The sequence below is a fragment of the Mustela putorius genome, unplaced genomic scaffold (genome assembly GCF_011764305.1).
Source record: "Mustela putorius furo isolate JIRA1106 unplaced genomic scaffold, ASM1176430v1.1 tig00000174_pilon_pilon_pilon, whole genome shotgun sequence".
Taxonomy (NCBI): Eukaryota; Metazoa; Chordata; class Mammalia; order Carnivora; family Mustelidae; genus Mustela; species Mustela putorius.
The window spans coordinates 31501278-31514000 of NW_025421304.1; the positions used below are offsets into that span (position 1 = coordinate 31501278).

Sequence of the window (12723 nt, forward strand, 5' to 3'; positions counted from 1 at the left end):
AAACTTTTAAGCACTTGCTATGACCAGGCACTTTCTTGCCACTGGGGGTGGCATAGTGTAGTAAACAAAACAGACAACTATACTTGATCCTAAAACTTGGACATTTTGCTTTATCAGATTATGCTTTATCTAGAGCTTTATGGAAACTGCACTGGTAATGGCATCTTGTGCCTTTTGCTTTTTTTCCCCTCAATTTTGTGTTTCTAAGACCAGCGTACATTGTTGCATGTAGCTGTAGTTCATTTTTTTTCACCATTAAAGAATATCCCTTCTTTAACTATATTGAAAGCAGTCTTTCTTTTTCCTGTCAGCACATCTGGGATTTTTTTTTCCCTCTAAAATTTTGTTGTTACAAACAATCCTGCTACAAATATTCCCATACCTGTCTCCTGGTGTACAGTTGGAAACATTGTCCTGGGGAATTTTTCTAGGAGTTAAATTTCTGGGTCATGGGCTTTGCATGTGTTCAATTTTGATAAGATTTTTCACAGTGTTTTTTACCTTCCCCTCACCACTGGCATTTCCCACTGGACATATATAAGTTTCTTTTGATACATGTTCTCACCAAAATTTGGTCCTTTTTGGCAATATGTCATTTAAAAAAAAATTCATCATGTTCCTAGTTTCACTTCCCTGATGGTTTAAGAGGATGAGTCTCTCTTAATGCATTCATTCCCCCATTCATATTTCCTCTTTTATGAAATGCCCGTTCACATATACTACCTACTGTTCTCTTTCTTGTCATTTTCACATATCTTCATGTGACTGAACGGAGGGTAAGCAGCGAAACAGGTCTGTGGGACTGTCCTGTCCATTAAGTCTCCAGAAGCAGGGTCCATTGTAAATATTAACATTCTCTCTGGTCTTTGTGCTACGTAGGGTTTTATCAGTTCACATCAAGAGCAGGAGCTGAAGGTTTACTACTTACCTGGAGTACCTGAGGTCTTTCAGAGGAGTTTCCAGATCCAGATTGCACACCTGGACCCAGAAAACATCACTCTGCGTGGAGAGGGAATTTTCCCCCGAATCTGCCTCGATCTCCCCAGGAAACTCCGTGGTATTACTACCCCCTATAGAATTTCCCCACTGGGGGACAAAAGATGCATTCCGCTTTGTTTATTTGAAGGTTGATTGGCACTCCCGTTATTTGCTTAGTGGTCTTCACTAGTTTCCTTCTGTGTGATTCCTCAGTTATAAAAAAAAAAAAAAAAAAAATCGAATTGAAATTGACCCGGGGACCTGAGTTTAATGAGACAGGATATGGTCCATGGCAGTCCCAAAATTAAGACCCCTGGGCAGTTTTGCCATCAGGGAACTGCAATCTCAGAGGGATCAGGAAGTTGCACTTGGAAAGGCCTTTTCCTCCAGCTGCAGACTGTCCCTGATTTGTCCTCACTGTGGCACACGCACAGACGGCCACTGACGCTAAAGGTTGATTTTACTCCAAGGAGTAGAAATCACAAAATAAAAACTGTACATAAAGGCAACCAAGGTTCCGCCCCCTTCTGTGGTTTGGCATTACACAGTGTAGTGGCTAATTTAGCCTTTGATTAGTTGTCTGCCCACACCTTAGCCAAGGTTTCTCTGGTAACATCTAGCCCCTGGAGCCATCCCTCTAGACCAAAAGACTTCCATCGTGGCAAATCCCAAAGCTCAGCTGAGCGGCTGTCTTAGCCATGGACTCTCTGGCTCTTTCTTCCCGACGTGGGGCACAAGGTGAAGGGTTAAGACAAAGTTCTCATTCTTCTCTGTGACTCCTTCAAGCTCCTTGAAATTGTCATTCCACCGATGGCTTCAGAAGGAGCCCTCGTCCTCAGCCTGTGCCCCAAAGTCACTGGCTCGCCTGCGGATTGATAATCATCTATGATATCCTGACCGCGCCCTAAAAATACAAACACAACTGTTGGTCCATTTAAGACCAGTTACACTCTAGGATCTAGAGTTCCTGCCAGCCAGACGTTCGTTAGTCCGGCTCCATAGAGAAGTGTCAGGACAGAAAGCCTTTGGCACTGGGTGGAAAACCCGGTTCCCAGGCGGCCTTGTTAAGGCAGTAGCCATGTTTGGCCAGCAGAGGGCTTTCAGAGAATGTCCATCTGAGTACTGTGAGTACAGAATGTTCTTCTAGTTGGGTCTCCTGTGTTCCAGTTCATTACAAGTCCAGTGCTTCCTACTATCCCAGAGTATGCACTTTCTTTTTCTGCCTACTTCGTCCCTCAAGCATGTGAATTCTCATTGGCCAACAGGTGAACTTGGGTGTCTGAAATCTCTCCACTGATTGCCTACATCCCTGATTGGGGGAATTGAAACCTGTTAAGTTGCCGTTGTAGTTGCAAATATCATCCTTTGGTTTGCTGGGATTTAATAAACGTGTAAAGTGACCTAAAGGATGACCAGGGCCATCTGAGTGTGTCCAGCATGGAGGGGGCTCCCAAGTCATGCAGTGTTAGTGTTGGACCCAGAAGAGCACCGAGGAATCTGGGATCTGCTTGCTTACCCTGTGACTTCAGGTATTACTGCCACCAAGTTCTTGAGAACCAGTTGGGGGCTCACTACAGCATAATCTCCTTAAACTCCATGGGGTTTCTTTTTCTTTCTTTTTTTTTTTTTTTTTTTTAATTTATTTGACAGACAGACAGAGATCACAAGTAGGCAGAGAGGCAGGCAGAGAGAGAGAGAGAGAGAGAGAGAGGAGGAAGCAGGCTCCCTGCTGAGCAGAGAGCCCGATGTGGGGCTCGATCCCAGGACCCTGGGACGATGACCTGTGCAGAAGGCAGAGGCTTTAACCCACTGAGCCACCCAGGCGCCCCTCTCCATGGGATTTCTGACACAAACTGAACTCACTCACAAACTACATCACCCTCTGAGGCAGAGAAAACCTGGCAGACGAAGCACCAAAAAGTTCACTTCCCTTCTCACTCTATGCACCCTGAGCTGACAGTCTGTGTTTTAGGCATGACTCCGAGATCGCCAATCATCGTTGTTTCCTTCTCCTTCCAATCCCACAGGAAATGAGAAATATGAAACCTTTTTGAATCAAGCCAGAAAAAACCTAGAAAAAGAGCACCACAAGAAGCATGAACTACTCATTCACTTGGAGACAACTGAGGAAATGTCTGAGGATGAATCTTTGGAGGTAAGACTCGCTTCACCCTACACAGGATGACTGTGGCAGAACAGGAGGCGCAAAGGCCCAGGGGCAAGAAGGACATGGGATCTCTGAGAAACAGAAAGGAGAAAAAGATGTGACTAGGGCAAGGAAGGGGGAAAGGAAAGGGGTCCCCTGGGGAACCTGTTAAGGGTTTCGGACTTTATTCTGAGGGCAACAGCAAGTCACTGAAGTGTTTCAAGTGGAGCCTTGGGTAATCAGATTTGCATCTTTAAAAAATCTCTCTGGCTGCCCTGTGGAGCTCCGAGAAGCTCTCAGGGGCCTGCAGAGGATGGGAACAGATGTGCTGAGGTGTGCTCAGTTTCTTAGAAGCTGATGGGGTAACTCTAAATGAGAGGTGGTGGTCATGTCAACAAGGGTGATGACACAGGAGGTAGGGAGACTCTGGTAGTTTCAAGGAACACTCTGGAGGTGGAATGATCAGTGATTAGGGACTGGTTGGATGTGGGGGTGAGGCAGAGGTGACCCAAGGAGATGGGAAACTCGGGACCTGAGGAGAGAGAGAGGCTGGAGAAAGTGCTCTGAGTCACCAGATGGTCATTGTGATCACAGGAAAGGGTGAGATTTCCCGGGAAGTGGACCGAGTGAGCAAGGGAGAGCATCGATCCAGAGTAGAGCCTCTGGTCTCCAGCAGCTTAGTAGGGGCAGGAGCAGGCAAAGAGGTTTAGCATGGTGCCTTCGAGGTGGGAGCCCAGCCAGGAATTGGTCTTTTGAGGGAGAGAGTGACCCAGCTTGTAAATACAGGCTGCCCTTGTGCCCTTGTGCCCTTGTAAATAAAGGCAGCACGTCTCCACTCTGCTCACAGCATTGCTGGGTGGCTCCTCAGCGGAGCCTTAGCCCCGCCATCTCTGGCGGCCCCTCCACTTCCAGGCTGGGGCTCCTGAGAACCGGCTGAAGGCCCCGGCAGAGCGAACTCATCCTCCGGCCCAAAGTAGCGGGGCCACCTCTCCTGGCTCCGAACAAGAACGGGGTGGGCTTTGCTTGCGTCGAGATGACTGGACACACCTGTCGGTGTGACACATGCGCCTCTCCCAGCAGCTCACCGCGTCGCTTGGTCTCATCATGGGCCCCTCCACACATGAACCTTCCCGCCTGGCCCCATACCTAAGGTGTGAGTCTTCGAGAACAGTATTTCTCAGCCTTTTTTCACTCTCACCTCCCAGGACATTTTTTTTTCCTAACCCTCTCCCCCATGAAATAGTCTTATTATATTTAAAAAATAAAAAAAACTCTTTGAACACTTTGACAATAAAATTTTTTTAATTTTTTATTTTGCAATATCTATAGATTCACAGGATGTGGCCAAAGAGAAACTATTTTCCCCAAAGGTAACATCTTACATAACTTGTAAGACATGGTACCACAATATGAAAACCAGGAAATGGTCGTCAGTACAAGCCACAGAGCGTATCAGATTTCCATTTGATTTGCGCTCCTTTGTGCGTGTGGTTCCACGTAATTTTTTTGTACATGTAGGTTTGTCACCCCTACCACAATTAGGGTACAGAACTGTTCCACCACCACAAATATCCCTTGTGCTTGAGGAAATAGAATTAAAAACAAAATCTCCTTCCAACCCAGAGAATCTCCCCACAGAGGGAGAAGAGGAAAAAAAACCAATTTTATTGTTGAATAAGCCTTAAACCAGGATGTGATCCACATTCTAGACCGTCCACTAAGAGATTGCAAAGACAGAAAGAAATTTCAGCCTTTTATATAACCAAACATATGACCTCTTATATACATGTTCTCGAGGTAAACACTAACTAGCCCTTAAGTAAGAACTATAACTAACTATAACTAGTCCTCAAGTAAGAGAACTTGACGGCACCACCTGTCATACATCATTCATCCTGAATTCACATGGTAATCAGGGCGACCCTCTGTGCTAGAAAGTCGGATTTATCCAGAGGGAAACCTCTCGTGCTTGCAGGCTAGAGCCCTCTGAAATCGGGCTCCTAGACTCTCACAGAAACTGGGAGGTGGGGCCTCTGTCTTACCTGATGATCACATTTTGAAGAGAAGGTTTCCAGGGCCTTAAGGAAGACCCTGCTGGGTTATAAAGCTGACCAGAGTCTTATGTAGGCTTTAAGAAGATCTATATGTATTTCAGAAAAACAGAAAGAACTCACAAGCTTTTGAAGCAATTTGTCCTAAGAAAAGGGAGTGGTAAGAAGTCTCTCCCCTTATTTTCAACAGGGAGAATTCAACCTCTTATCTTTCATTTGCGTTTGGCCTTACAAGCCACTTCTTCATAACCACCCTCAATCTCCTTTCCCTTACCCGTGGCAACCACTGTAGTTCTCTGTTTCTGTACTTTCATTATTTCAAGAATGTTATGTAAAGAGAATCATTCAGTGTGTAACCTTTTTCATTGAGTGTCATGCCCTTGAGATCCATCAATATCGCTAGTTCTTTCCTTTCCATTATTGAGGACAATTCCATGGTGTGGACATGCCTGTTTACCGCCCCCTCCACCACCCCCATGGAAACTGCAATACCACAGATACACTGTATATCTGTTTATGTGTTGTGGCCCTTTGGAAGGCCACAAATCACTATAATATCTAAAATTTTTTCATCCCCCCCCTTCCATGAAGCAATTCTTTCCCTCTTAGAGATGATTTGCCCCATTGAGAATGCATGTTCTAGAAGAATTTTCTCACTTGCTGTTCTCTCCTACTCCAGTTAAGTCCTCAGCTCCAAATGGAGGTAGAGCGACTTATAGTCCAAGGCTACGCCATAGAACATCAGAAAACAATTATCCCCGATTCCACAGATGACCTGAGCTATCGGAGTCGTCAAAAACTAGCCAAGTGAGTGTCGTTCTGTTTGGGGCTTGTTTCAGAGGGCATCAGAGCAAACGGTGTAACCCATCAGAGTGCAGCCTGAGTTAATTAATGGTTGGTCATCTAGAAATGATATCTACTCACCTCCTGTATCTGCCATCCTCCAGCATCCAGACAACCAGGAAGGTCTGTGCCTCTGAAAGACAGAAACCTCTGGCTTTGCCTAATGGAGAGGCTGGGAAGTTTCAGGTTCATGAGGGCCTAGGGCGAATGTGTTTTGAGATAATGACTGAAACAGCAGTATGGACTCCTGGGCGTGGGGGAGCTTCTTGTTGCTAGTCTTCTCTCTGGAGGGTGGTTCTTCTCCATCCCCAAAGACAAAATTGTGACAAGAGGTAGAAGAGAACAGCACAATCTCTGTTTTGGAAAAGTGACTGGTAAAGAGAGATCGTTAAATGTTTCAGAGTCCAGCTGCCAGAGTATATCCTGGATTTTGGCTACATCATCCTTGGTGACGTCCGGACACATATCATCAAGATCACCAACACCAGTCACTTCCCAGTGTCCTTCCATGCAGAAAAGCGTGTCCTTCATGATACAGGTAACCAAGCTAGGGAGACCTTTTCCTCTTGCCCTTGTCATTTCTAACAAGGTGCCCAGCTGTACTGTTCTGCTAGAATTGTGTTCATGTTTTTTCTGGGATCATCTGAAAGAATTCTTGGCCCCATTAACTGAGACTTGAAACGGTCATCCTGCCCCCAGAAGGACTCTACCTATGGCAGCGCTTGTTTTCTCTTTCTCTTTCTCACAAAGAAATGTTTATCTCGGTCTAGGCTTTAGTACTGAGTTAGATCGTGTAAAGAATCTCCCTTACTGTGAAACGGAAACATTTGAAATCAAATTTGACCCACAAGGAGCCAGTCTTCCTGTTGGAAACAAAGAGGTCATCTTACCCATCAAGGTACGACACAATGCAGGGTCCAGCTTGTCATCCCCGGCTACCGTTACCCCGAGAATGAGCCAGTTACCACTTCAGAGCCCCAAGTCTTCTCCCAACCCCATGCCACGTGGTAACACCAGCTTTATGCCTGTTCTAGGTGGTCGGAGGGCCAACAGTTCACATCTGTCTCCAAGCCAAGGTGACCATTCCCACTATGACACTGTCTTGTGGGAAAGTGGAGTTTGCCACAGTTCAGTGTGGACAGTGCCTCGTGGAAACTGTTCAGTTTTCTAATCCTCTCCAAGTCCCTTGTGAATGGTTCGTCCACAGCTATAAGCCAGTTAACAAGGTAAACGGGTTGTGGCCCATCAGTCTGCTTCTTCCATCTCCATTTTGGCCAGAATCATGATTCGAGACCTTCACACTTCCATTATTTCAGTCTTCGGCTCGAGACCTATAGTGGCAACCGCTGCTTCCTAAATGCGATCTAAGCACTTAGCCCTGCATTCAAGGACTTCCCAGGCCATGCTGTCTGGGGGATGTCTTACTTATCTCTATAGCCCTGGTATCTACCCATTCCCTGACAGCTGGGAGGGCCTCAGTAAATGTAGGCTGACTGAGTGGAGTATGGAATAAATCTGTTTTCCATAGTAGATGATCTAATTGTCTAATATCTGTTAACCAGCTGGAGAAACACATGCCAAAATACTTAAGACGGAAACTCCATGCTGAATTAAAGCCAAAGACACGCATCTTTGAGATCCAGCCCATGTCTGGGGTCTTGGATCCTGGGGAGAGGTCCAATGTGCAAGTGAAATTCATGCCTAAAGAAGAGGTAAGCTTTAAAGAAATGTGGTCCCATTCAGACTTTTGGGGTTTTTTGAGCTTTCCTCCAAGGCCCACTTGTTGAGGCTGGTGTCCAGGGAATCTGAGTGACCTTGGCTTTGGCATTGTGATAAGGACATTAAGTACTTGCTTCATGTAGGAGCCGTGTGACCCGGTAGTTAAGAGCACCAACTCCAGAATCGGATCTATCTAGCATGTCAGCTTTTATCGGCAGACCTGGGTGAGTGGCCTTCTGCTTCTGCACTTGGAGGCTGTGCAGCTTTGAGTAATCTCTTCGCCTCTAAACCTCAGTCTGCTCATAGATAAAATGAAAAATAATATCACATGTCAAAAATCCCCTATTGCAATTCTAAAATCCAATAAGCTCTGGAAACCAGGGGGAAAAATTTCATAAGTTTCAGACCCAAACTCATTTGGTGGAAGAAACCTCATCTGAACTGACAGGAGACTACTTAACCTTTATTTATCAACTTAGTTTATGGACTCAAACATTGCAACTGTGGAAATATTAGTGTCTGATTTTTAGGGGACCTCCCCAGCCCCCGTGGAGGATATTATATAACAGAGAGTCTGTACATTATGTTTACCTTTTAAAAATCTGAATTTGAAAGCTGCTCGCTTGTAGGGTTTCAGTTAAGACAGTATCAACCGGCCATACCTACTTCCTAGGGTTATTTTGAAGATTAAATGAATTAATATGAATAAAACGCACAGCAAAAGGCTCTCTACATAGTAAGTATCTCAATAACTATTTACTATTATCATTGGTCGTTGGAATAATAAGAAGTACTTCCCGGTGGATGTACTCCCTGGGCCTTGTAGGCATTTCTTTTTTGAATACCATTAACACAAAGCTACTCCTAGCAAAGAAACAGAGTAAAAATAAAATCCTCCAGCCAGAGAGGATCTCAAGGGGTTACCCTGTAAAGACTTGTGCTCAAAGCTGAAGGCATTAGGGAGATGGCTTTCTCTCATTTATTCTTTTAAAAGAAGAAAATCGATGTAGGTTTTATAGAACGCCTACAGTTAACGCCCATTTTCCTGGTAATGGAAATGCTTTGAAGAAATGCTGTAGAGTCTACAGAGAGAAAGAAGAAAAGCGAGTGACTTCATATCTGATTCTAAAATAAAACCCCTGCTTCTTTCATTATCAAAATCTCCCCAACCCTGTCTTTGAAAAGAAAAGAGAATTAATATGTTTGTCATTCTTAGAGTCTTAAGACTTTTAGGGGTTTTATTATCAGGGTTGCCAAGATTTGTGGTACTTAACTAAAAGAGGGACATATCAGTAAATAAATTTTAAAAAATAGATCTATTCAGGTGCTCCATAAACATTGAGTTAGAACGGGTCAAAGTTAATAAAGTGTTTCCACCAAGTGGGAGAGCAATTTATTGGCAATATGCAAGAAATTGATTAGCCTTGCAACTCACACAGTCCACATCTCTGTCTCCTTCAGCATCGGCACCACAGGAGAAATCACAGATGTTATACCAGATGTTCAGAATACTCCGTTAGAAAACAAGGAAATGAATAAAATGTCTTAGAAATATTTCCATAAAAAGCAATCAAAATATAGAAGTTTGGATCAAAAGGTGCTAAGTCCATAGTTACATAAAAAAACCTTTTAGCCAATAATTCATTTTCTTATTGTCTCCAACAATATTTTGTGGGTGTGAATCTATGTCCATCCACATTCTATCCATCTGATTTTTCCTTCTTGAGCTAAGATTCTTAGAAACTCTTCAAATTGTGAAGCTCTCCAAACCCAAGTCATGAGCTTAACTATATCAGAATGACCTGGGCATGTGGTTAAAAATGCGGATTTCCCAGTCTTTCCCTCTCCCTGTCAAGTCAGGATCTCTAGGGATGGGCCTTTGGATCCACATTTTTAATAGGTTCCCTAGTAAAACAAGATTAGGATAGTTGCTATCCCTATCAATTGGTATTCAGACTGTAATTATATCTGATAAACTGAATGCCCCCCTGACCATCCCTGACCCGCCGCTTAACTGTATTTTCAAATAACAGAAATATGTTCATTCAGAATCTACCAGAAACAGACTTGGAGACAAGGATTCAAGTGCAAGCAGATTAACTGAGAAGTGCAGGAAACACTGATGGAGAAGTAAAAGGTGGTCAGGGAAGAGAAGGCAGCTAATAGGGTGTGCGAGTGAGCCAGCTGCCTTGGAGACTGGAACATAATCCTACTGGGATACTCTGAGGAAATGGACAAAATGCACATTTCAGAACTACCCCTTCCCAGGAGCAAGGAAACTGAGGTGTTTGAGTGGTAGTTCCTTAGTCACTGGTTGAGGATTGCTTCTAGAAGATGTTAATCCCAGTACTTCTGCCCTGCCCTGCCTGCATGCAGCAGGGCCCATGACATGAGAGCAGAGGTACAGACAGTGGAGAGTCTGAAGGATGAGTGTGGCATCCAAGGGGCCTTCTATGAGTGATGAAGCACTTGGCACAATGCCAGGCATGCTGGATACCCAGTATTAATGCAGAATTATAAATTGTTCTCATGCAATTTTACATAAAAAAATGTCCTCTCTTAATGTCAGTAGCATCAGTTTTGTCCCCACCTGGTTTCCAGGTTTACATTGCATGTGACAAAAAAACAAAGTTAAGATGCTTATTCTGTTTTTATGTCTTCCAGAAATTCTACAGCCAAACCCTGGTGTTCCAGATTTCCCAGAGTGCTCAGAAGCTTATGCTCCTGGCACAGGGGCAAGGTCTAGAGCCACGATTGGAATTTAGTCCTTCGGTTCTGGAGCTGGGGCCTCTGCTGCCTTATGCACCTGGAGACGAGGGTGAGGTGGTGGTGAAGAATCCCTGCAGCTTTCCCATTGAGTTTTACTCCTTAGAATTTGACCAGCAGTATCTCTTAGAAGAGAAGGTGAGCAGAGGCCAAAACCAAATTTCATTTTCCTCCCCATGCTGAGCCCTACCCTGTACTGGTGACTTTCCCTGATGTGGACAACATCCTCCTGACCTTTGCCACTTCCTTGTCATTTAAATATCACTTTGTAGCCTTCCTTGACCTCCTTCCCTTGCTGTGATTAGAATTTGTTGCTTCTTTGTGATCTCATGACACATTTTAAACAACTAATTGAAAAACTAATTATTGCTCATGGTTAAAATTCAAACTGTAAAGAATGTAAGCAGCAATCATTGTATTTGAAGTGAGTTTCTTGTTGACAGTATGTAATCGGGTTTTTAAAAATATATATATTCTGGTAGTCTCTGTCTTTAATTGGTATATTTAGACCATTTACATTTAATAAAATTAATTTTAGGGCTTAAATCTGCCACTTTTTTTTTTTCTGTTTGTTCTGGGCTACATTTTTTCCAATTGTTCCTCCATGTACTTTTTATTTATTTATTTTTTTTTTATAAAGTTTCTTTTTTTTTTTTTTTTTTAAAGATTTTATTTACTTATTTGACAGAGAGAGAGATCACAAGTAGGCGGAGAGTCAGGCAGAGAGAGAGAGAGAAGCAGGCTCCCGCTGAGCAAAGAGCCCGATGCGGGGCTCGATCCCAGGACACTGAGATCATGACCTGAGCCGAAGGCAGCGGCTTAATCCACTGAGCCACCCAGGCGCCCCTCCATGTACTTTTTAAAAAAAATTTTTTTAGAGCAGTTTTAAGTTCACAGCAAAATTGAGGGGGAAGTTACAGAGATCTCCCATATAACCCTGACCCCCACACATACATACTTTCCTCTTATTATCAACATCTCCGACATGTTACAATTGTTACAATTGATGAATCTACATTGATATATCATAATCACCCAAAATGCACAGTTTACGTTTGAGTTCACTCTTGGTGTTGTACATTCTGTAGATTTGGACAAATGTCTAATGACCATGTATCTACCATTACAGTATCATACAGAGTATTTTCACTGCCCTAAAAATCCTCTGTGTTCTCCTACTCATCCCTCCCTCTTCCCAACCCCCGGCAACCATTGATCCTTTGACTACCCTCATAGTTTGGCCTTTTCTAAAATGTCATATAATTGCAGTCATACAGCATACCTTTTCAGATGGGCTTCTTTCATTTACTAATATACATATAAGTTTCCTCCATAGCTTGATAGCTCTTTTTTTTAATACTAAATAATATTGCATGGTCTGGACATTGCAGTTTTTTTATCCACTGACCTACTGCAGGACATCTTGGTGGTTTCTCAGTTTGGACAATTATAAATAAAGCTGCTGTCAACATCCATGTACAGATTTTTGTGTGGACATAAATTTTTATCTCCTTTGGACAAGTACCAAGTAGCACAATTGCTGGATCGTGCGTTAAGAGTATGTTTAGTTTTAATAAGAAACTGCCAGAGAGTCTTCCAAAGTGGTTGACCATCTTGCTTTCCCACCAGCAGTGAGTGAATGTTCCAGTTGTTTCACATTCTCATCGGCAGTAGATGTTGTCAGTGTTTCGGGTGTGGGCCATTCTGATAGGTATGTAGCCTGCCTTGTTTCGATTTGCATTTCTCTGCTGACCTCTGAGGTGGAGCATCTGTTCATATGCTTATTTGCCATCTATCTGTCTTCCTGGGCGAGGTGTCTGTTAAGGTCTTTGGCCCATTTTTTTAATCCAGTGGTTTGTTTTCTCTCTGTTGCAGCTTAAGAGCTCTTGACATATTTTGAATAACAAGTTTATCAGACATATCTTTGGCAAATATTTTCTCCCATTCTATAACTTGTCTTTTCATTCCCTTAACATTGTCTTTTGCAGAGCAGAGGTTTTTAATTTTAATAAAGTCCAGCTCATCAATTATTATTTTTGTGGACTCTGCCTCTGGTGTGTTTCTAAAAAGTTGTCACCACACCCAGGGTCATCTGGATTTTCTCTTGAAGGCACATTCTAGGAGTTTTATGGCCGTATGTGTTTCATTTAGGCCTTTGATCCATTTTAAGCTTTGCAAAAGATGTCCCACCCATCTAGATTTGTGCTTCTTGCATCCGAA

At 43.5% G+C, this 12723-nt stretch overlaps 1 protein-coding gene across 5 annotated transcripts in view; it reads left to right on the top strand.

Annotated features, from left to right (window-relative positions):
- HYDIN (HYDIN axonemal central pair apparatus protein) overlaps positions 1-12723 on the top strand; it is a 386960-nt gene that overhangs the window by 262014 nt on the left and 112223 nt on the right. For all 5 annotated transcript variants that reach the window (XM_045076288.1, XM_045076287.1, XM_045076290.1 and 2 more), the window contains 8 exons: positions 880-1057; positions 3006-3133; positions 5855-5982; positions 6420-6556; positions 6789-6916; positions 7053-7244; positions 7581-7730; positions 10402-10641. In XM_045076288.1, the coding sequence (XP_044932223.1) occupies positions 880-1057; positions 3006-3133; positions 5855-5982; positions 6420-6556; positions 6789-6916; positions 7053-7244; positions 7581-7730; positions 10402-10641 (1281 nt within the window). The remainder of the gene's footprint in view (positions 1-879; positions 1058-3005; positions 3134-5854; positions 5983-6419; positions 6557-6788; positions 6917-7052; positions 7245-7580; positions 7731-10401; positions 10642-12723) is intronic.